The 27,350-nt window shown below is 40.3% G+C and overlaps 2 protein-coding genes across 4 annotated transcripts; one reads left to right on the top strand and one right to left on the bottom strand.

Annotated features, from left to right (window-relative positions):
* Positions 1-9,985, top strand: LOC128225244 (phospholipase B-like 1). Of its 2 annotated transcripts, none has more exons than XM_052935348.1 (10): positions 1-101; positions 4,572-4,803; positions 5,035-5,266; positions 5,563-5,724; positions 6,159-6,303; positions 6,672-6,872; positions 7,346-7,486; positions 7,803-7,988; positions 8,265-8,371; positions 9,248-9,985. In XM_052935348.1, the coding sequence occupies exons 1-10, from the start codon at positions 47-49 to the stop codon at positions 9,428-9,430; spliced, it is 1,644 nt and encodes a 547-aa protein (XP_052791308.1). In that variant the 5' UTR covers positions 1-46; the 3' UTR covers positions 9,431-9,985. The 2 variants fall into 2 exon arrangements, with proteins under 2 accessions (XP_052791308.1, XP_052791309.1); XM_052935349.1 differs by having other exon boundaries at positions 33-101; positions 4,575-4,803.
* Positions 9,983-25,846, bottom strand: LOC128225241 (plasminogen-like). Of its 2 annotated transcripts, none has more exons than XM_052935344.1 (12): positions 25,696-25,846; positions 18,054-18,236; positions 17,330-17,491; positions 16,541-16,679; positions 16,146-16,363; positions 15,676-15,865; positions 15,502-15,519; positions 15,120-15,345; positions 11,301-11,434; positions 11,021-11,179; positions 10,667-10,845; positions 9,983-10,554 (listed from the first exon to the last, which is right to left on the bottom strand). In XM_052935344.1, the coding sequence occupies exons 1-12, from the start codon at positions 25,774-25,776 to the stop codon at positions 10,393-10,395; spliced, it is 1,851 nt and encodes a 616-aa protein (XP_052791304.1). In that variant the 5' UTR covers positions 25,777-25,846; the 3' UTR covers positions 9,983-10,392. The 2 variants fall into 2 exon arrangements, with proteins under 2 accessions (XP_052791304.1, XP_052791305.1); XM_052935345.1 differs by having other exon boundaries at positions 17,330-17,476.
* Between the last annotated feature and the right edge of the window lie 1,504 nt (positions 25,847-27,350).

The raw sequence follows: 27,350 nt of genomic DNA, 5'->3' as shown, positions 1-27,350 counted from the left end.
TGATTCTGTCACATGATTCTTATCATGTGATACTTATAATTTCAAAATGGCAGCGCCTACAGTTTGTTTAACGGTGTCACTTTTACTTGCCATCATCTCAGGTAAGAGTCTGTATAAGAATGTTTTTAAATGTTTTTGTGAGAGTAGAGTATAAGAACATATTTTTTAATTCTCAGTCAAAGAGATCACCCTAAGAACCGAATCGCTCGAATCAGACAGCTCGACTGGCCAAAAATGCAGTCCAAATACGCAACTTTGGTTCATATACATAGCGGCTTCTCTCATGTATTTATCCTTATCCATACATGTACGGTATATGATTTAAGACAAGGGATACAAGACCAATTGATCATCTCTCAAAAGATTGAAATTAAGAATGTAAACAGGTAAAGTAATTAATATTAAAAAAAGAAACACTTGAATGACCGAAATCTCCACAGTATTGAGTTATCAATGAAATTATAAATATGATGGCATTAGAATACAGTACATGTAACAGTGCTGTGTGAAAAGTCGATTTATTGTGCTCTTGTTCAGAGTGCATAAGTTTGAAATGCGCATGCAATGTGAATACTTTATGTTATTTTACTGATTTTCATCATGTAATATTTGTCCTTAATAGAAGTAATTTTACATACATATTTTTGCTTTGTGAATGTGTGTCAAAATTTCGCAATCTGTATTGTATCCCTTGACTTAATCTAACCAGGTATTTTCAATATGTATATAGATTCACTTATATTGTCTCGCTAAAGAGAGTTTTTATGGCACCGCGGTAGAGTGTCCGCTTGCAGAGCAAGAGGTCATGGGTTCGAACCATGACAGATGCACATAGCAATTTGTGCAGTCTGTTACATATAGATTTTATATTTTTCATGAGAAACCCCTGTGGATAAACCATGATATATTGTGGGATATAGCCTTAGTAGGCATATTACTTTTGTTGGACAAAATTCGCAGCAGTAAGGACCTACCCTTTGGCCACGCAACTAGTCTGACTATTAACAAAAGAGGCTTGGGGCATGGCCAAAGGTGGGGTCATTCCATCAGACACAATTTTGGATGTGCACCCTTCCACAAAAAAGAAACTTATACAATTTTATTTAGATATGATAAGGGAGAGGGCAGGGGCACCACCTTGAAAAGCCCGGTTAGCCATGGTTATTTAAGTATTAACTGTTTGATTTCTGGTGTATTATTAAAGTGACACACTAAGGACCTACCCTTTGGCCATGCACCTACCCCTGCCATTTTTATTGACTATTAACAAAAGAGGCTTGGGGCATGGCCAAAGGTAAGGTCATTCCATCAGACAAAATTTTGGGTGTGCATCCTTCCACAAAAAATAAACATATACAATTTCATTTAGATATGATAAGGGAGGGGGCAGGGGCACCCCCTTGAAAACCCCGGTAAGCCATGGTTACTAGTATTTAAGTATGAACTGTGATTTCTGGTGTATTATTAAAGTGACGCGCTCATGATTTTGTTTTAATACCCTTTATTTATACTTGTTAGGCTGGTTGGCGACGTCCAGTATATGAACCCTGTTGATATTTTTGGTCAGTGGGTTAAAGTTCAAGGTTCTTGTGACATTGAGCTGAAATACGTTTCCGATCAATTACTGACAAAGGCTAGGGCCCAGGGACCTCATACTTGGTAGGCAGGTTGGTTATGAAAAGCAGATGAACCTGATTAATTGGGAGGTCAGTGGGTCAAGGATCAAGGTCACTGTGATCTTAAGCTGAAAACTCGTTTTGATCAATAACTGAAGAACGCTCGTTCAAAGAGACCGCAAACTTGGTAGACAGGTTGGTCATGACCAGCATATGAACACTATTAATGCTGTGGTCAGTGTTTCAATGCCTGATGACCTTGAGCAGAAAATTCGTTTTCGATCAATAAATAATAAACGCTCGGTCCCAGAGACCTCAAACTTTCAAGGCAGATTGGTCATGACTAGTAGATGAATCCAATTGATTTGAGGTCAGTTGGTAAATATTTAAGTCAATATCTGATGAATACTTTGGCCTTATATCCTCATATTATCCTCATACTTGGTGGGCAGTTTAAACACTACCAGCGGATGACCCGTATTTCAATTCGGTAAACATGATCAAGCCATTTACTTAAGAGTTATCCATTGCTTATGATTTTGTTTCTTTATTTTCTTAAATATAAAGTTTAGTTTAATACATACAATTCTTTTCCATTCTAGGTTTTCATTAAAAACTTGAATCCTGGCAAAGTATTTCATACATCAATTATGTACATTATTCTCGTACGTACATGTTGAATAATGCCCAACAATCGCGTTCAAAAGTATAACAGACACGCACTCTTGCAGTGACTTTTCAGCTCCGTGTACGTACTTTGCTCATAACGCCGTAGCGATCGATGTTATCAAGCTTCATGGGACAAGTTGGGAAGGTCGTCATAAAAATAGGTCTGAAACTGAAGGTTTTTGCCCATGCAGGCCTAAATATTAACGGCTTTCTGTTCAACGACCCTTTCGAGCTCTTTGTCACGTTCCTGTTAGTTTTGTCTGTACCCTCCAAGAGCCCAGCAATCCTAGTGGGTATCCCACATGCTGCAGGTTTTACGCTGTGTGGTTTATCCACAGATATGGGATACAATTTAAACGACGCCATTTCCGAAATGACGTTACGTTCGCATACATTTTGGCGTGCTTTTCTAAAAACAAAATTAAGTGTCATTTTATATGCTTTTGACTCTGAGGCAAAAGAAAAATTGTGTTTCAGTGTAAAATCGCCAAATATTTACTTCGTAAACATCAAGATCTTTGTTCCAGCATTAACCCTACACGACTTGAATTTTAAAGTTTAATTTTATTTTCTATACATTTTTACATCATTTTAACCTGACATGACATATCATTATTGTCATTATTGTCATATATGTTATTAAGATTTATACACATTGTGACCAAGCTGTATGAAAACCTCTCTAAAGTATTCATGCTCATGTAGTATTTCGAGCATATGACCTAGTGACCTACTTTTTGACCCGACATAGCCCATATTTGAAAGATACATGTTAAAGATTTACAAGGAAACACACTGAGCGAATTGATTTTATTTTCAAAATTTAAGTTGAAATTGAGTAAATAAGTGGCCTCTCAAGTGTTTAGAAGTGTGTGCATGTATGTTTTTTGTCTAAGATTTGACATAGTGACATTTTTGACCACACATGTCTCGTCATATTGCATGCCCTAGACATTGTAAGGACACTTGTTTAAAAGTAATCAACACTTGGTTGAAAAGATGCGTTCAGTGTGTAAGCAATGTTTTTTAACTGTGGCGTACGTTTCTGACGAAATCCATTTGTTGCACTATTGACCTAGATATAACAAAGACAAACAGTTTCAGCGAGTTTCGTTAAAATGGGTAGATAATGTGACCATAGTATTTAATAGCTTCTTTGTTTTTATTCTAAGTTGTCAAAACCCTTTATAAAATATTATCTTAATTTCCAATCAATTGACCGCGGATTTACTAAAGGAACACACCACAAGCATCATTCTAATGATATTTAACGAATAACGAGCGATCACCGAGTTTTCAAATAGTCTTTGTGTTCGCCAACGATGTGACTAGCTGCGCAGAAACAGCGAATTAATTCAAACAACAGTTTAATTGAGCGGTTTTGTACAAATACGGGTATGGAAAGTATTTTGGACAAAACAGGAAAAAACGTTTTTAGAATTGTTGTACACCTAAGATATTACGAAAAATGGTAGTTTAGTGGTATACAGATAAATACTGCGTCCCTATATAAATGAATGGGGTTATTTTTACCCTAAATAATCGTAGGGTGCAGCATGCACAAGCACAGTGGGCAACACTTTCTCTATGTATTGTAAGACACATTTAGGAAATTACCCAACAAAAGAAATACTTCTTCTGTTTGGTAGTATAGTTAAGCTAATTTCATACTCTGTATCGCAGATTTGGGGTTATCAGTAATGTTATACTAATACTTTTGCAAGAGGCATATATGTGTTAAAAACACCGAATATATATATGTTCATTGGTGAATTTTGAAGTCTACCATTATGTGGGGTTGTTTTTGTTTTATTTTCTTAATTGTTATAAATATTGGTGTACGTTATTAACAAAGTCTAATCAGTGGTTAACGCACTTGCTTCTAACCAAGGCGGCCCAGGTTCGATTCCCGGCCAGGGCGTATGTGAGTTTGGTTTGTGGCCACCAAGCCGGACAAGTGGGTTTTCTCCGGGTACTCCGGTTCCTCCACAACACAAGACCACTCTCTCGCGCAACATCGTGCCAACGAGAGTGACTTGGTATAAGTTATCATTGCCAGAATGCCTAATTGATATCTGGGTCAAGCTTTTGTAAAGGCTAGTTTTCACATTAAGTCAAATGCATGGTAATGGTTTAACAGTTATACACTCTAGATACATAAGCAACAGCTTTCGCAAAGATTAAGGTGGCATACATTCCAATGATGTTTGTCATCAATAAAGCCTTCATGTAACAATTTCATAGACCATGTAATGTGTTGTAACCTTTTGCACATTGTTATGTCAGGAGCGGACGCTGTGTACACGAGTGCCAGTGTGTATTGTGAAGACCAGAAATGTAGCTACAAGCTGAACGTTCTGGATGTGGAGGGAGCTACTGCCTATGGCGTGTACAACGACACCCTCTCAGAGACGGGATGGGGAATCCTCAACATCACGGCCGGCCGGGGCAGTAAACAACCTGACAACAACCAGCTCATGTTTGCTGCGGGGTACCTAGAAGGGCTACTTACTCAGAAGTATATGCATATTTTAATTAATATTGTTTCATACAAATCGAAGAATGCATAAATATTGGTTGTAAGTTGTTTGCTATGAATCTATGATATATTTCATTTAAAGACAGATGGTGTCCTGCAGTATCAGTGTATTTAACAGACATGGTTTTTCGTCTATATGTTTTTGTTTATAACTGACATGGTCTTATGACTATTTTTCAGTGTTTCTAAAAGACATGGTCCATATTTCAGGAGAATCTACCAACATTACCTCAACTTGAATGACTATTTCCAAGGGAAGTTTAATAATGACAAAAAGTGGAAGGATGCTGTGAAGGCTTTCTTTCTAGAACAGGATGTGTTCATGCGGACAATGATAAAAAACAACGCCCCGGGTAGCCCCTACTGGCGGCATATGGCCTACATCGTGGCCCAGTATGACGGACTGGTGGCTGGATACGGGACTGTTGCACCCGCTGAAATGGTAAGTCGGGGCATGCGCTTAACTGTGTAATGTTTGGTAATGATTTCTAAGTTTCCAAAGAGATTTATTTGACCTGGTGTCTTTTTTTGCCAAACATAATTAGAATAGTCGAACCTGTATTAAGTTGACATCTTTGGGCAAAAGTCAAAGTGGCTGCTTAAGACAGGTGGCCACTTAAGCCAGGTGGGAAATTTCCGCCCTACATATTAATATTCATAGCTAGAAAGGAAGTGTTAATGTTCCTATTGAACTCGAAATTGTATCTGTATGTTCAATTGTAATTGTTGTATTTACAGAAGTTACCAATCTATGCGTTTCAAATGCTGAACGGTAATGGTGACCTACTGGACATGATTAGCGCTGTGAGGCCCGACCTGGTGCCGGACTTCTTTAATATGACCCGAGACGAGGCCCTAGCATATGTTGCACAAAACGGCCGGTGTTCAGCATTGGTCAAGGTAAGGAACAACTCGTTGTCGTTGTAAAAAACCTCTACGTGTTCTAAGTAAAATGAGACGTTTTCTTTACTAAAATGATAGTATTTCTTTTCAAACATAAGCTCCTCAGTCATTAAGCATATGCCATTAGGGTTAAAAATAAGTGTTGAAACTTCAAGCAATAATTTACACGATATTCGAAAAAAGTCAAACAGAGAAACTCCAGAATCAAAACGCCCTTATTTTGCAGATTTTATTTAATATAAAGACCCTTCTAAACTGATATTGGCTGTACTTTATTTTTACATTTTAAGACAAGACCCAGTAGTATTTGAAAAATAAATAAACAAATTGTTCATAGCACATTTCAATGTCGCTTAAGCGTATCGTTACATTATCTGCAAATTAAAACAAATTTTATATATGTTATGACCGCGTAAATTGTGTTCACACAGGTGCTTGGGATGTACGAGGACGTGTTCATGTCCCACTCCAGCTGGTTCATGTACCAGGCGACTATGCGCATCTTCAAGCACTACGACCTGAATGTGATGGACCCCGACACCACCGCCCAGCGACTCTCATTCTCCAGCTATCCAGGTATACCTGCACTCAAACATGTGCACATCCTGCCACGAGTCTGCTCATGTGTAATGTTTGTCAATTGAAAATATAACAACACAGGCATTCTGTTTTTTTATCGATTTCCCGAAAGCAGCCATTTTTATTTACTAGTATTTCCATCAGTATGCACCCCCATCTAGCAAAGACATAGAACTCGATTCGAGCGCTTTGAATTTTCATACTTGCTGTTCCGCTGGCTTAGTGTGAGACCTACACCAGAATCAAAAGTTGTTTTACCGATAACATTTCATAATTTAAATACAATAAACGGCTTTGGTAATGATGTCTGACAGAACGGCTGACGATTGGCTTATACTAGACGTGATTGTGTTCTAAACCTGCAGGTTTTCTCGAGTCCCTGGACGACTTCTACCTGTTGTCGAGCGGGCTGGTGGTGCTGCAGACGACAAACAACGTGTTTAACACAAGTCTGTACCGTCAAGTGACGCCTCGCTCCCTCCTCGCATGGCACCGCGTCCGCCTCGCTTCCATGATGGCGAAATCAGGCAAGGACTGGGCAGCCATCTTCTCCGAAAACAACTCCGGTAAGCGGAGTGGACAAGCTGAATGTTTAACCATTTCACTAAATGAGGAAATAGTGCTTATAAATTTAAATTTTCAGAAACCGAAAATGTTGTCTTTTTTTACTGCATTCAAGGATAAATGAGATTACTCCAATAAAAAACCCCGCCGTCTGTACACTCGAGAAAACACAGAGAACAAATTCTTAGAAGAACTTCGGAACATTTCCGTGTTTCGTGGATTTTAAGTTTATTTTCCTTCTAGTAATAACATTTAATTTAAATCACACAATTTCACAGAATTTCAAGCTCCCATACCAACTACTTTATTTTTCCTCAATAAAGTTCTAAGGCAAGGTTGTCAACGGAAAATAACTTCGTTTTATAAGTCAGTAACATTTTGCATATCGTGTAATGTTTGCCAATTATATCAATCAAGTGGCCATAATCGCCAATTGCTGACTATAACTGACCCCCTCCCCCTACCCCATCTTCAGGGACATATAACAACCAATACATGGTAGTGGATCTGAAGCGGATAAAGCTGCAGAGTACGCTGGAGGACGGAGCGCTCTGGGTCGTGGAGCAGATTCCGGGGCTCGTGGAGGCCGCCGACACCACGCCCATTCTGCGTACAGGTACATTGACCGGTCATTATTTTGCCTTTACGCTAAGTGATATAATTAGCTCTATATTTGTATATTTGTACATGTCTTTCAGTATTTCTAAGGTAGCTAAAGAACATCCTTATAATACGAATCATGTTTTGCATCTAGCTCAAGTTGGTAGTATTCTGTTTCATTATAATGATATATGTAAAGTTTGATATTTATTATATGAATCGTTGATGAACAAGTCATATCAATTCAGAACAACTGTGTACTGCGATTACTTAATCAGAACTCAATTTGACTTTAAACATAATACTAGTATTATATTTGTTTCCATCTATAGGCTACTGGCCATCATATAACGTTCCCTTCTTCGAGCGGGTATACAATCTGAGTGGGTACCCGGAGTTCGCACGCAAACACGGCACGGACTTCACCTACCAGCTGGCTCCCCGGGCCAAGATCTTCCGGAGGGACCAGGGTACCGTCAAAGACATGAAAACAATGAAGAACATCATGCGATACAATGGTGAGAGTGAAAATCTATCAAGAACGGCAAAATATAATAGTGTGTTAAATATATAAAGAATTAAACAAGTTATATGTGGGTTTTACTGAATTTATACACATTCCTGTTACATGTCGGTTTCCTAAGGTCGTTCGTCCTACAGCACATTGGACATGTGGACCTCTCGCGTAACATCGTGCCAACGAGAGTTGTTAATTAAATGCTGCGATTGCTTAATGTTTTCAATTGTTAATCATTTAATGTTTTTAAAGATTTTTCTTCTCAATACTTCCTAAGATTACAAAGAAGACCCCTATTCCGAAGGTGACTCGTGCAACGCCATATGCTGCCGTGGAGACCTGAGGCAGACCTCATCAGGACCGTTTGGTTGCTACGATACAAAGGTAGATGGAATGATAATAACGTCTGCTGTATCTAAATGCACTATCGTGTTGAAGAAAAGCATATTAAAAATAAATAACTCTTAATGATTATGCACCCTTCAACCTTGGGGGATTTAAGCTTACGAGGAGATGGGTTAAGGTGGGGGGGGGGGGGGTGAAGGGATTAAAGCTTACGAGGAGATTGGTGAAGGGGGAAATGAAGGGATTTAAGCTTACGAGGAGATTGGCGAAGGGGGGGAATGAAGGGATTTAAGCTTACGAGGAGATTGGTGAAGGGGGAAATGAAGGGATTAAAGATTACGAGGAGATTGGTGAAGGGGGAAATGAAGGGATTTAACTTACAAGGAGATTGGTGAAGGGGAAATGAAGGGATTTAAGCTTACGAGGAGATGGGTGAAGGGGGAAATGAAGGGATTTAAGCTTACGAGGAGATTGGTGAAGGGGAAAATGAAGGGATTTAAGCTTACGAGCAGATGGGTGAAGGGGGAAATGAAGGGATTTAAGCTTACAAGGAGATGGGTGAAGTGGGAAATGAAGGGATTTAAGCTTACGAGGAGATGAGTGAAGGGGGATGAAGGGATTTAAGCTTACGAGGAGATGGGTGAAGGGGGAAATGAAGGGATTTAAGCTTACGAGGAGATGGGTGAAGGGGGGATGAAGGGATTTAAGCTTACGAGGAGATGGGTGAAGGGGGGAATGAAGGGATTTAAGCTTATGAGGAAATGGATGAAGGGGGGATGAAGGGTTTTAAGCTTACGAGGAGATGACTGAAGGGGAAAAAGTACATGTGGTGTCAGGATGTTATCGCATTTTTTAGCTTCGTTGCATGCATACGTTAATCCTTAATTTTGAAATATTATCGATCTTCGAATGCAGGTGTCAAACTACGCCATGGCGATGAACATGCAGGCAGATATTATCAACGGACCAACCCTTGGCTCCGGTCTGCCACCGTTCGTGTGGACGACCTTCTACAACCAGAGCCATGTGGGACTTCCGGATGTGTACGACTTCCCGTTCAGCTCAACCCAGCCCCTCCCTTCCCCATTGAAGGTGTAGGGTCGAGACGGCTGTATAAACGTCGAGGCTTACCGATTGTATTCCTTTTGTGTTGAAATATGCATGTGTGTGTTTAATAATGATGGGGGACGAAATTTCCAGCCATTGTGGTCATTGACTTTGAGATTATAACGAATAATATGTGTGAGAGTATTTTTCTAAAGTATATTTGGTATTTTTACACTTACAACACGGTTTTGTGTTCGATGGGGGTCGTTAATTCGATTAAGTCTTCATGCTAAAAGCGTAAGGCTAAATTTTACCAACACCACTTATTACTGCAAACCCATAATGAGTAGTTGTAGAAGATTCTGTGATAGACTACTGCTTGTATTAATAAATGAGGTTGATATTGACATGTATCTCAACATACATTTTTATTTATAAAACTTATGTCAAGATTTTTATTTATAACATTTTTTGTCAAGCTTTTTAAAAAATTTATATTTTGAAGGACTTAGTTCAGTTGTACTTTCCGGTGATATTGTGATTATATTGTTCATTGGAGTTGTCAGAAAAAAAGTGGTTATTTTCGTAATAAAAACAAGGAAGTTATGTTAAGAGTTTTATTTCAGTAAATGAAACAAATGTTTTAAGCATCGATGAGAGCATGTGTCGTGGTAACAGCCGTGCTTCAGTTACAATAATTTTGCAGCGCCAGCTCTGGGTTGAACAAATTGTCCTGCATCGTGTGATGTCAATATTGATAATAATTATAATTATGAAACTGCCGGGTTTGATCAAAGAGAAACCCCCCGTGTGTGAAGATTTTGAAACTCATGAAGTTTCATGAAGTTTTATTTCTGAGTTATTAAAATCTGTTTGTTTCTCTTGATGTATTTCACATCATGTTGTAAAAGAAATATACACATGGTCGACTACCATGGAAACTTCAGACTCGCGAACCGCCGGCCCTTTAGGACCTCTCAGCGGCATCTCTTGTATCAACGATCTGCTTCCGGTCAGTAATTATCGATGGTGTCACGTATCCAGTCGTAGTAATGGTTCACACGCGTGTAGACGCCAGGAAACGTGGGGTCTCCGCACTCCATCCCGAACGAAACCACGCCTACCTGCGTCCAGTGGTCGTCGTGGTAACACACGAGCGGTCCTCCCGAGTCGCCCTGTAAGACAGAAGATCATCCTTTAACCAATCATTGCATACCGCACATAACGTGAGTTCTATGGGTTGTCGCTGATAAAACTCACATTTTACAAATGTGACATAAAACTCACCTTGCACGAGTCTGTGCCGATCCTTCCCTCACTTGCGGTGGCGCATAGCACGGAGTCCACAATGGCGACCAGGGCCCGCGCACTATGGTTCGCTGGAAGCATGTTGTAGCGGGCTGCGCAAACCTCGGACGGCAGGATCTGGAGACCCGCGTGGTGCGGAATGTCCACGCCCACTCCATCTTCGTTGATACAAGAGAAAGTGCATATTGCTGAATATTTCTACTTTGGCATAAAATATCTACACGCGCTCTACAGGAAATGCTACAATTAAAGTGTGCATATTTTTGCTGACATAATGGATTCCACTGACTCAACAGTTCTCATCTGGTAAATATAAAGATGGGCTTGACGTACCGTCTTCTATGAAACCCCATCCGGCAGTGACGCAGTCGCTGAGATCGGGGAATGTGTAGTTGGGTTCGAGACAGACGGTGTTCACATAATCCGACAGCTGGGCTGGCCTCGACAACCTCACCAACGCGATGTCAAACAGAATCTCACTTTCCATCGCCACTGTAAGATCGACATAACAGACGTGATTAAATTATGTTTTGAAGCTTTTCAAATAACCAGTAACGTTAAGAACAATGTCGTTCTATACTGGATAATAGTAACTATAACTTGACGGACTTACATACGAACTGAGGGTGTACGACGATGGTGTCAATCTCGAGGCGCTGCTCTGTGCCCTCAGTCAGGTTCTGCACGTGCTCCCCGAGCACCACGCGCCAGTTGCCCGCCACCGACAGTCCGTCACCCATCATCTCACTAGTTGACACATTTAAAAAATCAAGCTTTAGTTTATTATGTCTTTCATTTAGAACAGTTTTTATTATTACAATTCATTGATCATGTTATATCTACATTAAACCAGTACTCGTTTCCAATTTTGAACTATAAAATACGCCTTACAGGGGCTAGAACATGAATCTAACGGTGGAGAAGTGGACACTCACAATGACTTCTGCCGCCCTTACCTGAAGTAGTGCGAGGCAAAGTGAACATTCACCCTGAACACTGCCGCCCTTACCTGAAGTAGTGCGAGGCAAAGTGAACATTCACCCTGAACACTGCCGACATAATTGAAGTAGTGCGTGGCGGAGTGGACACTCATCCTGAACACTGCCGACCTGCCTACCTACCTGAAGTAGTGCGCGGCGGAGTGGACACTCATCCTGAACACTGCCGACCTACCTGAAGTAGTGCGCGGCAGAGTGGATACTCATCCTGAACATTGCCGACCTACCTGAAGTAGTGCGCGGTAGAGTGGACACTCATCCTGAACACCGCCGACCTACCTGAAGTAGTGCGCGGCGGAGTTGATACACACCCTGAACACTGCCGGACACTCACCCTGAACATTGCCGACCAACCTGAAGTAGTGCATGGCGGAGTGGACACTCACCCTGAACACCGCCGACTAAACCGAAGTAGGGTGCAATGCGCATCGGAGTGGACATTCAACATGAACACCGCCGACTTAACTGAAGAAGTGCGCAGTGCGCAGCGGAGAGGACACTCACCCGGAACACTGCCGACTTAACTGAAGTAGTGCGCAGCGGAGAGGACACTCACCCTGAACACCGCCGACTTAACTGAAGTAGTGCGCAGTGCGCATCGGAGTGGACACTCACCCTGAATACCGCCGACTTAACTGAAGTAGTGCGCGGCAGAGTGGACGCTTCCCCTGAACAATGCCGACATTACTGTAGCAGTGCACGACGGAGTGAAAACTCACCCTGAACACCGCCTATATAATTCAAGTAGTGTGCAGAGGAGTAGACACTATTCCTGAACACTGCCGATATTACTGAAGCAGTGCGCGGCGGAGTGGACACTCGCCCTGAACACTGCTGATATACCTGAAGCAGTGCACGGCGGAGTGAAAACTCACCCTGAACACCGCCTTTATAATTTAAGTTGGTGCAGAGGAGTAGACACTATTACTGAACACTGCCGATGTTACTGAAGCAGTGCGCGGCGGAGTGGACACTCGCCCTGAACACTGTTGATATAACTGAAGCAGTGCACGGCGGAGTGGACACTCACCCTGAACACTGCATACATACATGCATAAATGGAAGGCGGAGTGGGGACTTAGCCTTAACTTTGCTTACATACTTGAGTTCTTGGCTCAACCCGGACACCGCCAACAAACCTAAAGCAGTGCGCGGTTGTACGGAGTTGTACTCTCATACTGGATACTGACCACTTACTTGAAGCAGTGCGTGGCGGTGAGAGTTTAAGGCTCTTACTAGACTCTGCCGATCTACCTGAAGCATGCGCGGCGGTAGAGATTTGTACGCTCATAGTGGAAACTGTCGACATACCTGAAGCAGTGCGCGGCGGTAGAGAGTTGCACGCTCATACTGGACACTGCCTAAATACTTGAAGAAGTGCGCGGCGGAAGAGAGCCGACATACCTGAAGCAATGCGCGGTGGATGAGAGCTGTACGCCCGAACTGGACACTGCCGACATACATGAAGCAGTGCGCGGCGGAAGAGAGCTGTACGCTCATATTGGACACTGTAGACATACATGAAGCATTGCGCGGCGGAAGAGAGATGTACGCTCATATTGGACACTGCCGACATACATGAAGCAGTGCGCGGCGGAAGAGAGCTGTACGCTCATAATGGACACTGCCGACTTACATGAAGCATTGCGGGGCGGAAAAGAGATGTACGCTCATATTGGACACTGCCGACATACATGAAGCAGTGCGCGACGGTAGAGAGCTGTACGCTCATAATGGACACTGCCGACATACCTGAAGCAGTGCGCGGCGGAAGAGAGCTGTACGCTCATATCGGACATTGCCGACTAACCTGAAGCAGTGCGCGGCGGTAGAGAGTTGTACGCTCACAATGGACACTGCCGACATACCTGAAGCAGTGCGCGGCGGTAGAGAGCTGTACGCTCTTATTGGACACTGCCGACATACCTGAAGCTGTGCGCGGCGGTAGAGAGCTGTACGCTCACACTGGACACTGCCTACATACCTGAAGCAGTGGGTGGCGGTAAAGAGCTGTACGCTCACACTGGACACTGCCTACATACTTGAAGCAGTGTGCGGCGGAACAGAATTGTACGCTCACACTGGACACTGCCGACATACCTGAAGCAGTGCGCGGCGGTAAAGAGCTGTACGCTCACACTGGACACTGCCGATATACCTGAAGCAGTGCGCGGCGGTAGAGAGCTGTACGCTCACACTGGACACTGCCTACATACCTGAAGCAGTGGGCGGCGGTAAAGAGTTGTACGCTCACACTGGACACTGCCGACATACCTGAAGCAGTGTGCGGCGGAACAGAATTGTACGCTCACACTGGACACTGCCGACATACCTGAAGCAGTGCGCGGCGGTAAAGAGTTGTACGCTCACATTGGACACTGCCGACATACCTGATGCAGTGTGCGGCGGTAAAGAGCTGTACGCTCACACTGGACACTGCCTACATACCTGATGCAGTGCGCGGCGGAAGAGAGTTGTACGCTCATATTGGACACTGCCTACATACCTGAATCAGTGCGCGGCGGTAGAGAGCTGTACGCTCATATTGGACACTGCCGACAAACCTGAAGCAGTGCGCGACGGTAGAGAGCTGTACGCTCACACTGGACACTGCCGACATACCTGAAGCAGTGCGCGGCGGTAGAGAGTTGTACGCTCACACTGGACACTGCCGACATACCTGAAGCAGTGCGCGGCGGTAAAGAGCTGTGCGCTCACACTGGACACTGCCTACAGACCCGAAGCAGTGCGCGGCAGTAAAGAGCTGGACGCTCACACTGGACACTGCCGACATACCTGAAGCAGTGCGCGGCGGTAGAGAGCTGTACGCTCTTATTGGTAACTGCCGACATACCCGAAGCAGTGCGCGACGGAAGAGAGATGTACGCTCTTATTGGTAACTGCCGACGTATCCGAAGCAGTGCGCGACGGAAGAGAGCTGTACGCTCTTATTGGTAACTGCCGACAAACCCGAAGCAGTGCGCGACGGAAGAGAGCTGTACGCTCTTATTGGTAACTGCCGACATACCTGAAGCAGTGCGCGGCGGAATAGAGCTGTACGCTCATAGTGGACACTGCTGGCTTACCTGAAGCAGTGGGTGGCTTTAGAGAGTTGAACGTTCATACTAGACATTGCCGACAAACCTGAAGCAGTGTGCTGCGAAAAAGAGTTGTATGTTCACACTGGACACTGCCTACATATCTGAAGCAGTGCGCGGCGGAAGAGAGCTGTACGCTCACACTGGACACTGCCGACATACCCGAAGCAGTGCGCGGCGGAAGAGAGCTGTACGCTCATATCGGATACTGCCGACTTACCTGTAGCAGTGGGCGGCGGTAGAGAGTTGTACTCCCATATTAGACACTGTCGATAAACCTTAAGCAGAGCGCGACGGTAGAGATGTGTACGCTTATACTGGACATTGCTGACATACCTGAAGCAGTGCGCGGCGGTGAGAACCCAGTGTTGGTTAATAAGGGAGCCACCGCACAAGTGATCCAAACCGGACCTGTCAGTGAAAGCGTGGCCAGGTAGAAAGTGTAGCGACACAAGCCACGGCCACTCCCCTGGCAGAATCGGTGACCCTCCCACAACGCGTTTCCGGCGCCGATGGACGTCGTGTTCCGAGACGTACGTCTTGCCGCAGGAGTCCAATGGTTCTGTTCAATATAAAGCATATTAAACACAAATCTCGTGTCGTATTGACCTTGTCATCAGTTGATATCAGAGCTTTCTTTTAAAATGTTTTTTTTTTCAAAGTTGATCTATACTTTTTGATTGTGACGGAGATATAGTATAATTTTATATAAACTCACCGTGAGGATCGAGAGCATCTGTAAAGAAAATTAAAACACGATTCAGACATTGAATACGTACATATAGTTACTGTGTCACGCAAGTATGTTATCAAAGCAAAGGTTGTTTAAAATTGGTAACAATGCCAAGCGTTATTCTAACTGAAGAGATCGGAAAATAAACAATGTTCCCACCGCATCCTTCAAACGAGACGTCATAATCATCCGCTAAGACGGAGCGCATACGGGGTGACTGGTGTAGCATGTGCTCATCTGACGTCAGCAGAGCCGGGTCGGGGGTGAGGACGCCCAGACACTGGGTGCGTAAGGGGAGTGATGTCCCGGTAACTCTGACATCCTGCTCGCCCTCTGGTATAATGAACACCTGTAAAACAGAGACAACATAAAAATAAAGGGCGCTCTGTTGTTGTTGCTTAACTTGCTTTTCTTTTTTTGTAATTGTATCATAAGGATGCAAATAAAACGTGTTCATATAAACTTATAAAGACATCCACTAACACACCTCTTGCTTAAAATAGGTTTAATGTGAATCATGTGGTGTAAAAGGCGTTATAACCAACAACACATTTTGTATATAACTTAGAATAAAGGATTGTGCTATTTCAAATATGACGGTAAAAAGTTGTACTTCGGTTTTCCTTTACCTTTGGTATGTTGTCCTCCATGACAATATTTCCTCCGTCAAAGTCGCATGTGCGGCTGTATGCAAGCATGAAGGCGACATTGCCTTCAGTCGCTGGGCCGCGCAGCGATATGGTCAGGGACGTAATGACCTTTTCTTTGTCAAACAAGAACTTTCGGAGGTAAGAGCCTGGCCGCTCATCTGACCGGGGCATAATGGTAGATTGGCACTGCATCGGGGCTGCAAGAAAAATATGGAATCAGATACACGCATGAAATCCGATAAAGTACGTATAGTCTTTTAAACATATCATACGCCCATTGAAACGCAAAAGATGACTTTATCGTATGAAAACGAATCGAAAAATGATGTTGAAAACCATGATCAGCTACTCGCAAGTACACGTCGTGTACTCACCGCATCCGAGGAGCTCGAACCTGATGGCGGTATCGTGACCAACCCTTCTGGTGGGGACGACCCGCACACACCGCGCCTCGAACACACTCTCAAACATCACCGTCGCCGTCGTGTTAGCGAATACCGTACCCGCAAACTCCTGCAACAGTGTTATGACGGGTAAAATAAAGCGATACTTAATCATTTGACAGGCGCCGACAACTCTAGATCACCTTTGTATTTTTGTTGGACAACATTTTATAACAATAAAATACTAATCAAACTGCATGTTTGTTTCAATGGTTATGTATTTCTAGTTCTGGTGTATATGTCAGGTATCTACATTTTAATTTTAAGTTTGGATAAGAGTACCATGGAGGCCCTAAATCACTCACTTATCTACAAACCACCATGTTTATGCTGTATAAGACAGCCGTGCCTTACTGCAGTAAAAGGAGTGTCTCTCTTTTCAACATAATAAAGCAAGCAATTATTATATTGACAGAGGATAGTAGACACCAGTATACTTCAATTATGTTGCCTCAAGTGCATTCTTTCACGCTGAATTTTAATTATAATGACAGCAGTGAATGACTTGATGAAAGGCAGTAGATTGTTTTACGGTGCGTAAAAACCGATGAGCACGAACTAACTGTGATTTGAAAAGCAAAACAAACTGTTTCCAGGAAGAACGTTTCAATTAATGTAACATGCAATTTTCATTTAAACAAATATATTGAACACCAGAAAAAAAGTGTTACGTATAAATACAACTATAAATTATTAAAGTATCAATGAGCTGTCAACCACCTTTGGCTGTCCGTTCCTGTCCTCGACAGACCGGAATTGGATGCAGTCGGTGCTATGGGCGATCTGGAAGTGGGTGACACGCGAGAGGGCGCTCGGGCTGTCTTGGGTCACCATCCCGGTAATGAGCATCGGGTCCTGGAACTCCACCTGACCAATGGAAACCTGTCTCCATGGTAACTGAATTATTTTGTGACAAAGTAAAAAAGATATATGTCTATGATATCTTGTTCTATTTGAATCAACGCTATTTGCAAAATGATAGCAAATATTTCTTTGAAGCGATCCAGGAACCACCTCTCCTCTTTGTCCCGTTTTGACGGTTGTAAGGGATGAATATCATTAAAGGAACATGTATGAAATGTGAAGAACATGCTTGTTTAAATAATAAAACATCATGCAATCATTATTGCAGCATACCAAAGAAAAAGCACTTCGTTCCAAATTTATGATTATTCCATTTGTTCCTTTTGTTAACACTTATCAAATGTGTCAGACAATTCTTTATTTTGTGGTCAGTAACGCTATTGTAAAATGAATTATTTAAGGCTTGGATTTACTAAATTCCGTTCAAAATAATATCTGCCAGCTGCTATTTTTCTGTATAAGTATTAAGACAATAAATCAATTTCAACAAAGTTATAACGATATTGTTGCTTGTATAATATGGTTAAACATCCCACAGCGGAATACATTACAACGACATACCATTCAATGAAGCATGTACCTGGATATATGAGTTATCGTCCGCGTTAGGGGACCGGAATAGAAGTCCATGTGCGGGATGGTCATTCTCCTCGCTGATGGTGAAGCCCACCTGGACATTAATGGAGTCCCGTGAGATCCCTAGCGGACTGCTGCATGTCCCATCCAACGCAGACCGCTTCTGTCGACTAGATGCATCACCCGCCTGATATAGAGTGTTGATTTGTTAGAACAAGGAAGCAGTGATTCTGCAACTTACTATAATTGATGACAACTATGGACGATGGCAAAGATGAGAATTCCGCTGTCGATGATGATGATGATGATGATGATGATGATGGTGATGGTGATGGTGGTGGTGGTGGTGGTGGTGGTGACGACGACGACGACGACGTTGATGATGATGATGATGATGATGATGATGATGATGATGATGATGATGATGATGATGATGATATTTTATTATTTAATACTATTATTAAAGACGTGGCATCTTTTTTTATTTATACAGGTCAACAAAAATAAATAATTACCAACTCTGATATTTCTTAACGATAGGACAAGTGTCCGGGTGATACTCAGTCGTTACCAGCAGTGTTGACACGCTCAATATTACAGTAAATTATCGCGTCATTCCGATTGCTGATATGCAAATTGGCAATATGTTTAACTTATATTTCCGGTTATTGGCATTACTATGACGAATGAGATGTTTTACATTTTCTGAGCTTTGCGTAAACACATAAAAAGCATTGTGTATGAACGTGTGTTACATGAGTACTATCATTATATGTCATTACTAAATCAAGTTACCGAGCTGAAAATGAGTTCTAGTTTAAGTAATAGCGACCGTTACGGTCCCACCAGCCACAAATGCAATTTCACACTGTTTTGTTGTGTTGAGTAACGTTGATCGTGACCATGACCCCATCGGTCCCGAAGAAAATCCAAAGGTGAAATGAACTTACTGCATTCAAAAGCCATTAGTATACTTCATTCATAACTAAAGTTATTGAGCACACCGTTTTCCTATTCTCAGTAACAGTGATCTCTCCAACTCCAAAAACTTATCAAATATAAATTGTCATTTCTTTACATCCTCCATACCTCAAATCGTTTTTCTATTTAACTAACAGCTAAAGATCCTGGCCTTGAACCCACTACCCCCAAATTTGGCTAAAGAAGGGTTAAGACTTACCTTATAACACTGTTTTCGTGACATTTGGCTCAGAGATTTGGGGCTTAACTGAATGTTATAAAATTGAAAAGGTACAGCTTGGATTTATTTTCGGGTGTAAAGAGTTTTGTTAATTATGATGTTGCTTTAGGTCAATGGGGTAGATTGCCTTGGCATAGTGTCTGTCGCAAAATGGGTTACATATTTAGTAGAAATTATTACACATGCCAGAAGATAGATTGCCTTGAAATTCGCATTTTATATTTCAGAACATCGAGTATCTAAGAAAGCGCATGTTGGCAACTATCATCTAAGAAATACGTTTTTGATGTGGTTATTGTTTGCTCGGGGTGCCGAGGATTCCGGAGATACTAACATATTTATGTATCTTTTTAAAACTAAAATTGCTGAGTGCTGTTGACAAAAAATGGAATTAAGATGTTAATATTTCCTCACGGTGTGATTCATGAGTAGAAAAATTGAAAAATGACAACATCAAGTTTAAGTGGGATTCATGAATATTTTTATTAACAATGAATATCTTAAGAAATATAAACGGCGTATATTGGTATGCTAAAAAGCTAAAAAAAAAAAACATGTAACGCAAAGTAGCCATTCAACTTTTGTGGTAAACAATAACTATCTACCATATTTAGGTTGTAGGCCTGTGGAATACAAACATAAGTCCAGCAAATCGAAATAGGGTATCGTCATATCTACTTATTGACATGACATGATAAACAAATAATTGCGCCGGGGTAACAAGATATGACGTATGGTGTTATGCTGTTCAAAATAGTGCGAATTAAAATCCCACTTTATTTAAATACGTTCATATGATTGCAACGTTAATGTAAAATTGAAAGCAAGCCGAAAAATTATAAGTACACATCGGTGTGGAAGCAAGGGGAATAGATAATTGTAGATAATTACGCAGAAAATTGACTAAAGACGCTGCCTTACTTTACCTACTTTAAATAGTCAAAACGTCCGCACTCAATATCGGGTTTATTTAATTAACTTTAAAATAACAATTTACTAGAAAGCAATGCTCATATATCCTATAACATATAGGTGTAATAGTTATTGTGATAAAACCAGCTGTATTAAAAATCATCAAATTTGCATTACATATTTTTAGGTTATCATGACAGTCAGGCACTTTTCGGTTACAGTTTGGGCCACTCAAAAGATCTTTTGGTTTCAATTTGTATATCCGGTGAAAAGAATTGTAGAAAAGGTAAAATCACACTTGTCACGCCTACAGCCTTTAAACGCTTTCTGCGCGTTCATTTAATTATGTTCCTTCTTGCATTCCATGTTAATAGAGTCTCTGTTAAAGAGTGATTCTATTTTCAAGACAACCCTATTTATGCCTCTCCACTTCGAAAAAAATACTCCAATCAATACATTTAATTTTCACCTCGTTTAATATACAATATTTGATTGGTTCAAAATCTTGGTTAAATGGGGGTCCCGTGTGACTGTGCTATACACGGATTCACGTTAAACAGGGCAACTCTAACCAATGTTACATTACATTCTGTCTGTCCACAATATTCCAAAAACCAAATGTAACTCACAATCTATCAGAGTACAGCGCCGAATGGGTCTTGCCCGAGTGCGAGTAAAAAAAAATGCATATACAGTCAAACTCTGTTGGTTCGAACTCCGTGGGACCGGCGAAAATACCTCGAGCCTCGGAAAATTCGAGCCAAGCGAGAATTCTTACCTTCTGTATATAGAAGTCTGTCCTTAACATTCAGTTCGAGGCAACACGGAATTCGAGCCAAGCGAGTTCGAGCCAACGGTGTTCGACTATACTTTGATATTTTGTTTTGTAAATTTCAATCTGACACATCGTAACTTAACACCTGTATGACTGTCATATTCCTGGGGGGTGATGCCCTCCATGTCATTAAACTTAATCAGAAATAAATTCAATTAGGAAATGGGTCTGTCAATGGTTATCTGTTCAGATCGGTGGTCGTTGGAGAGGTTTCTGTATTTGTGCCGTTATCGTCCCCACAACACATTACTCACGCCGGAAGAAAAACAATCTTAATCAATTTGTTTCGTATTCTAAGTGTTATATTATTAATTTAAACTTAACATTTCGTCCATAAGAAAAGAAAAAAACACAAAGCCTTCTTGATCGAGAAGAGCGCCATTTTGAACAGGTTTAAACCAAACAGATACAGACATTGAACGTGATGCAGGTGCGCTTTACTGTCGGTTTAATAGACTTTATAACATTGAATGTTTATATTCTGATGTCAACATTACTTTTGGAACAGTCGAGAATAAAATCTATGTCATTCTTGAACAGTTTAAGACGGTTTCTTACTCAGGAGTCAAAGAAATAGCCAGGAATTTTGTATTACTTAAGAAACAACAAAATAGCCTGAAAATTCGAATATAAGTATTATTCATAACCATGGACACAGTATCAAACTCGTGTACTCAGGAACCATAGAAATGGACTGAAAATTTATGTATAATATTCTGGTGATTTAGTGTCAATGGGGATCCATGAAAACTGTCTGATAGGTTGAGTTAAAATTTCTGATCATGGAAACAGTCTGATAATTTCTGTTACTCATAAAGTAATGAAATTGCCTGAAACTTTGTGTTACTCATGAACCATGAAAACAGCCTGATGATTTCTGTTACAGTAGCCCATGAACCATGGAGACAGCCTGATAATTTCAGTTACAGTAGCCCATGAACCATGTAGACAGCCTGATTATTTTGAACGGTATGATTAAGGAATACTCAAACGCCTTAAATTCTTAATACAAGGACGTTTTATTCTGGAGTTATGTTTTAACATCCAAGCTTGGCGAAGCAATGGTCATTAAGAAAAAAACTGTAAAAAAACGTTTCCTGTTCTGTAATATTATACGCATTTATTAACTAATGAATTTGTGTAATTACACAGCAGTAAGCGGCGATTGCCGGCAGATTATTCCAGATTTATTACAAATTGATTTCAAAATCCATACTTGGTCTTCTTTGCATCATTAGAAAACATAATAAAACAACGCATTTAAACTAGGTCCCATGTCTTTTAAATTGATACAACCAAGCTTTACCATGATCTCAATCATACTAGCATTCGATATAACATTATATGGCAGCTGCTATATTACTCAAAATTCGCTAAGGAGATAGGTAAAAATCTAGTACATTGGAGAATTGGTGGAAATAAGGAATAAGCGATTCTTTCAGTGTAAGATCGAGATATGATTCATCGAGTGGGCACTAAAAGCTATATTTCACGTCACTCGTAAAGTTTTACTTATTACGTTGTCATGTGAAATGTATTGCGATCTACCACTGAAACCAACCTTTTCCTATTTATTGTATGCCTAAACGAAATATCAAATAATACTTCACCTGTTTTCAGAAAAAAAGCCCAAAATTGTTTGCAAACGTAACGTCATTTCGAAAATGACGTCGTAGAATTTGTGTTTCATTCTGTGCACGCTGACGTTTGATTTCGAAATGAGAGCAGGTTAATCTCTACAAATTAGCGGAATGACTTATATATAAAAAACATGCAAAATAACAAGAGTTTTACTTAGAAATGTGTCATTTGTTTTTTTTCTAATTGGAATTAAAAAGAAAAGTATCTGTTATAGAAAAATGTTTGGAAATTTATTCTGAAGTCTCTTGCGACGTTTATTTTGACGTCAGTTTAAAACTGATTATAGCGTTTTTGAGAAATAGAAAATGTTTTAGAATTGATCGTCTAAAAAGGTACAAACATCATTTGCCTTCGATGGATACAATTTTGTATCAACCGGTGTACCACTGTTGTATAGTAACCTTATGGTAATGATATGTTTAATTCTAAACAACCGTAACATATCAAACGAATCCAATATATGTTGTTTTATTTGTAATAAAATGTTTTATCATAGATGATCTTATTTCAAAACATATCCCAGCTGGGGAAAGATCGATACAACAAATGCTCCCTGATCTCGGTCAAAATTCCACAGTACAATCCCTCGTTCGAACTAAAATATATGCATGTACAGTGAAAAAATGCACTAAATCGAACATGCGATAGTTCGAACAGGCGATTACTCGAGCACTGCGATAGGTCGAGGTCGTGACTTAGTTCCAGACTATATTCCATCTATTTTCATATTAAATATACTGACGATAACTCAAAACCTAAATAAATACTGATTGCAAGTAAACTTAATTACTTAATATGTTTATATAAACACTTTGATATGTATGCATGATTAAAGTATACATATTGAGATGGCGTCCACTCAAACACTGTTGATGATGAATTATATTCATAGGCTCATTTGATTGATATGAATTGTTTTATTAGGCATTTTATTTTTATTTTGTTTTAAGTATGCTTTCCATAGCTTTACTTTTATTGGAAATATAACTCTTAACTCTAAGTTGAATTATCGTTTGGTACTTATAGGCAATTAGCACTAGTTTATTACTATTTGTTGTGTTACATCACTGCGTCACAATGCTTTGAAATAGAACATACAAGACTTGAAACAATGAAATAGCGAAATATAATGAACATTTCATTGAATCCTCAACCGGAAACAAAAACCTGGAGAACATAGGATATCGTTTGCCTCATCAGTTGATCGCAGCGATCTTGTTTTATTTGTTTACCAAAAAATCGAACCAGTTTACGTACAGGTAAGAGTTTATTTAGTAATGTCTACGTGTATCAGTAACCTAAGTGTTAGTCCCTCCTAAATTGAATCAGCATTAAAATCAAGCCGTTATCCTGTCAAAAAGACCTGTTAATCACTAACGACCCGCCCCTCAAGATATTATGACGTCATTTAAATCGTCGTATGCATTTGCATAGGCGTGGCGATATGTGCAAGAACAGTAGTCGTCTTAAGGACTAAGTAAAGATTCTTTACAAACAAGAAACTAAAGATTTTAAAAAGCTAGCGCCCCTGATTTGGCTGAAAATGTAAGACAATCACTAATTTTTATTAAAGGATCAAATACGGCGTTGGTTAGTTCATTTCGTACTGCACCAGTCAATTGTAACTACGGACCTCCGAGGTCCGGGAATAGCGGGGACTTTATTTCCGGACAGACAAGCCCAGGTAAAATCCCCGCCCTGTGGGAAAAACTGCTGGTAAAATCCCCGTCAAATGCCCCTGCAACCCGGAGATATCCTAGGTTAGGCCCGTTCCCCGCTATTTTCGGCGCGAAAACATAACCACCGCATTCACTCGGCAATGCGAGGCCACACGAAAGGTAAAACCACAGCACCTCCCCCCCATCCACCCCCATGATTTACCCTTGGACCGGTGGGCGTGGTTATAATTTACTGGTGCGTAATATTCAAGAATGAAGTCATAAATAACAGGTTGAAATGCTTGAACGCTTCTTATTACCCACCTGCATGATGAAGAGGGTCTTCAATAAAAATAACTTTGTATGTTAACGTCACACACAAATAATAGACTTAACACACAAATAATAGACTTAACACTCAAATGTGAAAGCGTTTGTTGCAGGGCGCATTTTCGTTTAAATGCTAATAAAGTTGGCTTCCAGTGGAAATTGGTGTCATCGAACGTCAGAAAAATATCGTATGATACTAAAATTGAATACAAAGAATACAAATTTAAGCGAGTGTCAGTATACCTAAATAAAAAATGAGCTTAGTTTTTGTTTTCAAAAGTGCTATATTTCATTGCTACAAAACTGTAGCGTGTGCTTCAAAATGTAGTTAATAGGCGTTTTAACTTTGTGTACTTAGATCAATTCGAAAACAATATTATTCATCCACGTGCATGAGGTAAACTTCGAATGTTCAAGTAACTCGTTAACGTTTTATATTAGTGCATGTGCACTGATTATAAATTGATTGTAGCAATGATAAAACATCATCACAAATCAAATACGAGCAATGCTGTTACTTTAATATATTGAGAAACGTCATAAAAAAGCATATACTTTTGTTGAAAAAAGTAAGTAACAAAATTAGATATTGAATGCTTTTTAAGCTTAAAATTACAAAAGTATGCTGAGTGTCTGCCAAATGGTGTTATTACCAACAAAAATAGGTAAATAACTCTGTAAAAGTTTTAAAAAAAATGTCGGCAAGAAAAATATTCGAACGAGTTTTATTAAACTGATGTTTTCGTACTGGCCATTTTTTAAGTAATTTATCAAAGGTCTTTTAATACAAGTGTGTCCGTCAATAAATAGCGATATGCTTTCACTGAACTTGAACAATCAACTAACGCATGATCCTCAAGTGACAATTAGAACACGAGCGTATAACATATGTATATAGCGTACTGCAGTTTAGACATTTAATCCTATCAAATGAATATAATAGAATATATTTACCATTTTTCTTTTATGTTTCTCAACCGAAAGATATCAAGATATGCATTTTTTTCAATTTCATGCAGAAACAGTTCAAGTCACAAAAACACTAGGTCAAAATAAAGTAATTAATTACCGTTCTGAGCACCGCACATTCCAAGAAAAAGGTATGTTCCAAAATTAAAAAAGCAACATTGAGTACATATAGAATCCGCATGTTCCTGCACGATACCCGCTATGTCCCCGTGGATTGACTATCTGTGAATGAGCGTTACAACATGCGCGCAGCGGGCCGTCTGGGAACAGCAGCAACTGGAACAAGTTTGTTTTCTAATACTCGTTCATGGCATCACATGAAAAATGGTATCACAAATACAGGCCAAAATCAAATTCGCAAAGAATTTGAGAAATTAGAATTTAGAAGAGTTTTCCATTTGGGTTATAAATCATAAATATTTCACTCCGATGATATTTTAAGCGATACACTGTCAATCAGATAGTTTCCGTCCCGGACGTGTTGATGTTTTTATATATACAAACACTGAGCCAAAATGCCATGGTATCAAGTGCTACCCGAAATGATGTGTTGGATAATTATACAATTATTTGCGACGCCTGAATATCACTCATCTGAGTGAAAAAAAAGTTTTTAGATATATTATTTTTTCCCATGCATGGATTCTTGTGATCTACTTGTTTACGTTGACTTAGGGTCGTGAATATTGGATAAAAAGTGGGTCTTCGGCCACATTCCCTAATTTACCTATACTTTTGACCCAGCGTGACCCACTCTTGAACTTGACCTAGATTGAACTTTGGGATAACAATGTCGCCTAACGAGAGTTCCCTCGTTTCTCGAACATCTTACTCAGCAACTTACAGGTGTTTTTTTCAAACTGATATATAATCGATTTCATATTGGTTTCAAACAGAACATTTACCTTTTCCATTGTCGTGCCAACCAGCAATCAGCATGGAACAATTTGAAAAAAGTGGCATCGAAATAATATTCGTTTGATTACTTTTGAGGGATAAAATATTTGTAATGACGGACAACATTCAGCGGACACACGGACTGAGTCTCTGAGCCACCGGCCATTTCTTACTTATATTTTTTATTTAATCTTATTTTATATAATATCACCTAATAAAATGGCCTCATTAATATAAAGGTAAACAATGTGGAAGCAAAATAATACTGCCGCTACTACTTTCGTTAGTCGGTGTATCGTATCACTTATCGTTGCATGATACACATTACGTACATACACTTGTGGTTTATAGCCTGAATTCACGTCATCTTGTCCTAGTGATTAAGCGTCACACTATTTTTTATGAATCAAATCTTCAGTTCAGGCGACGAATACGTCATTGCATAAAAAAGAATCCTACATGAGTTGCCGTTTAGTACAAAATGTTAATATGAACTTTTCCTCGTTCGATTGGTGCGTTTTTTGAACCAGAATCGGGATCCAAGTAAGAACATCATTCCGGAATAGATTGTAGTTTAGTTGTCCGACCAATTCAACGTAGTTCGATTACATGTGTTCTAGAGAAGCCAACGTAATTAAGCTGTGTGAAGTTAGCTAAACATACGACATTGGACATTGGACATTCAAAATCAAATGTTGTGCTGGCACGACATTGGACATTGGACATTCAAAAGTGAAAGTCGTGCTAGCACGACATTGGACATTGGACATTCAAAATCGAATGTTGTGCTGGCACGACATTGGACATTGGACATTCAAAAGTGAGAGTCGTGCTAGCACGACATTGGACATTGGACAT

This window comes from Mya arenaria, chromosome 2, assembly GCF_026914265.1.
Source record: "Mya arenaria isolate MELC-2E11 chromosome 2, ASM2691426v1".
NCBI lineage: Eukaryota > Metazoa > Mollusca > Bivalvia > Myida > Myidae > Mya > Mya arenaria.
The sequence above is the reverse complement of the archived record's forward strand: the minus strand, read 5'-3'. Positions and strand labels throughout refer to the sequence as shown.

What these genes read in the sequence shown, in the direction of transcription:
- LOC128225244 (XM_052935348.1), top strand. Translation starts at nt 47, where the DNA reads ATGGCAGCGCCTACAGTTTGTTTAACGGTGTCACTTTTACTTGCCATC. An exon ending in GAAGGGCTACTTACTCAGAA is followed by an intron (nt 4,804 to 5,034) that starts GTATATGCATAT and finishes TCCATATTTCAG; the next exon opens with GAGAATCTACCAACATTACC. An exon ending in TTGGTTGCTACGATACAAAG is followed by an intron (nt 8,372 to 9,247) that starts GTAGATGGAATG and finishes CTTCGAATGCAG; the next exon opens with GTGTCAAACTACGCCATGGC.
- LOC128225241 (XM_052935344.1), bottom strand. Translation starts at nt 25,776, where the DNA reads ATGCGGATTCTATATGTACTCAATGTTGCTTTTTTAATTTTGGAACAT. An exon ending in ACGATAACTCATATATCCAG is followed by an intron (nt 17,492 to 18,053) that starts GTACATGCTTCA and finishes CCATGGAGACAG; the next exon opens with GTTTCCATTGGTCAGGTGGA. An exon ending in TGGAGGACAACATACCAAAG is followed by an intron (nt 15,866 to 16,145) that starts GTAAAGGAAAAC and finishes TCTGTTTTACAG; the next exon opens with GTGTTCATTATACCAGAGGG.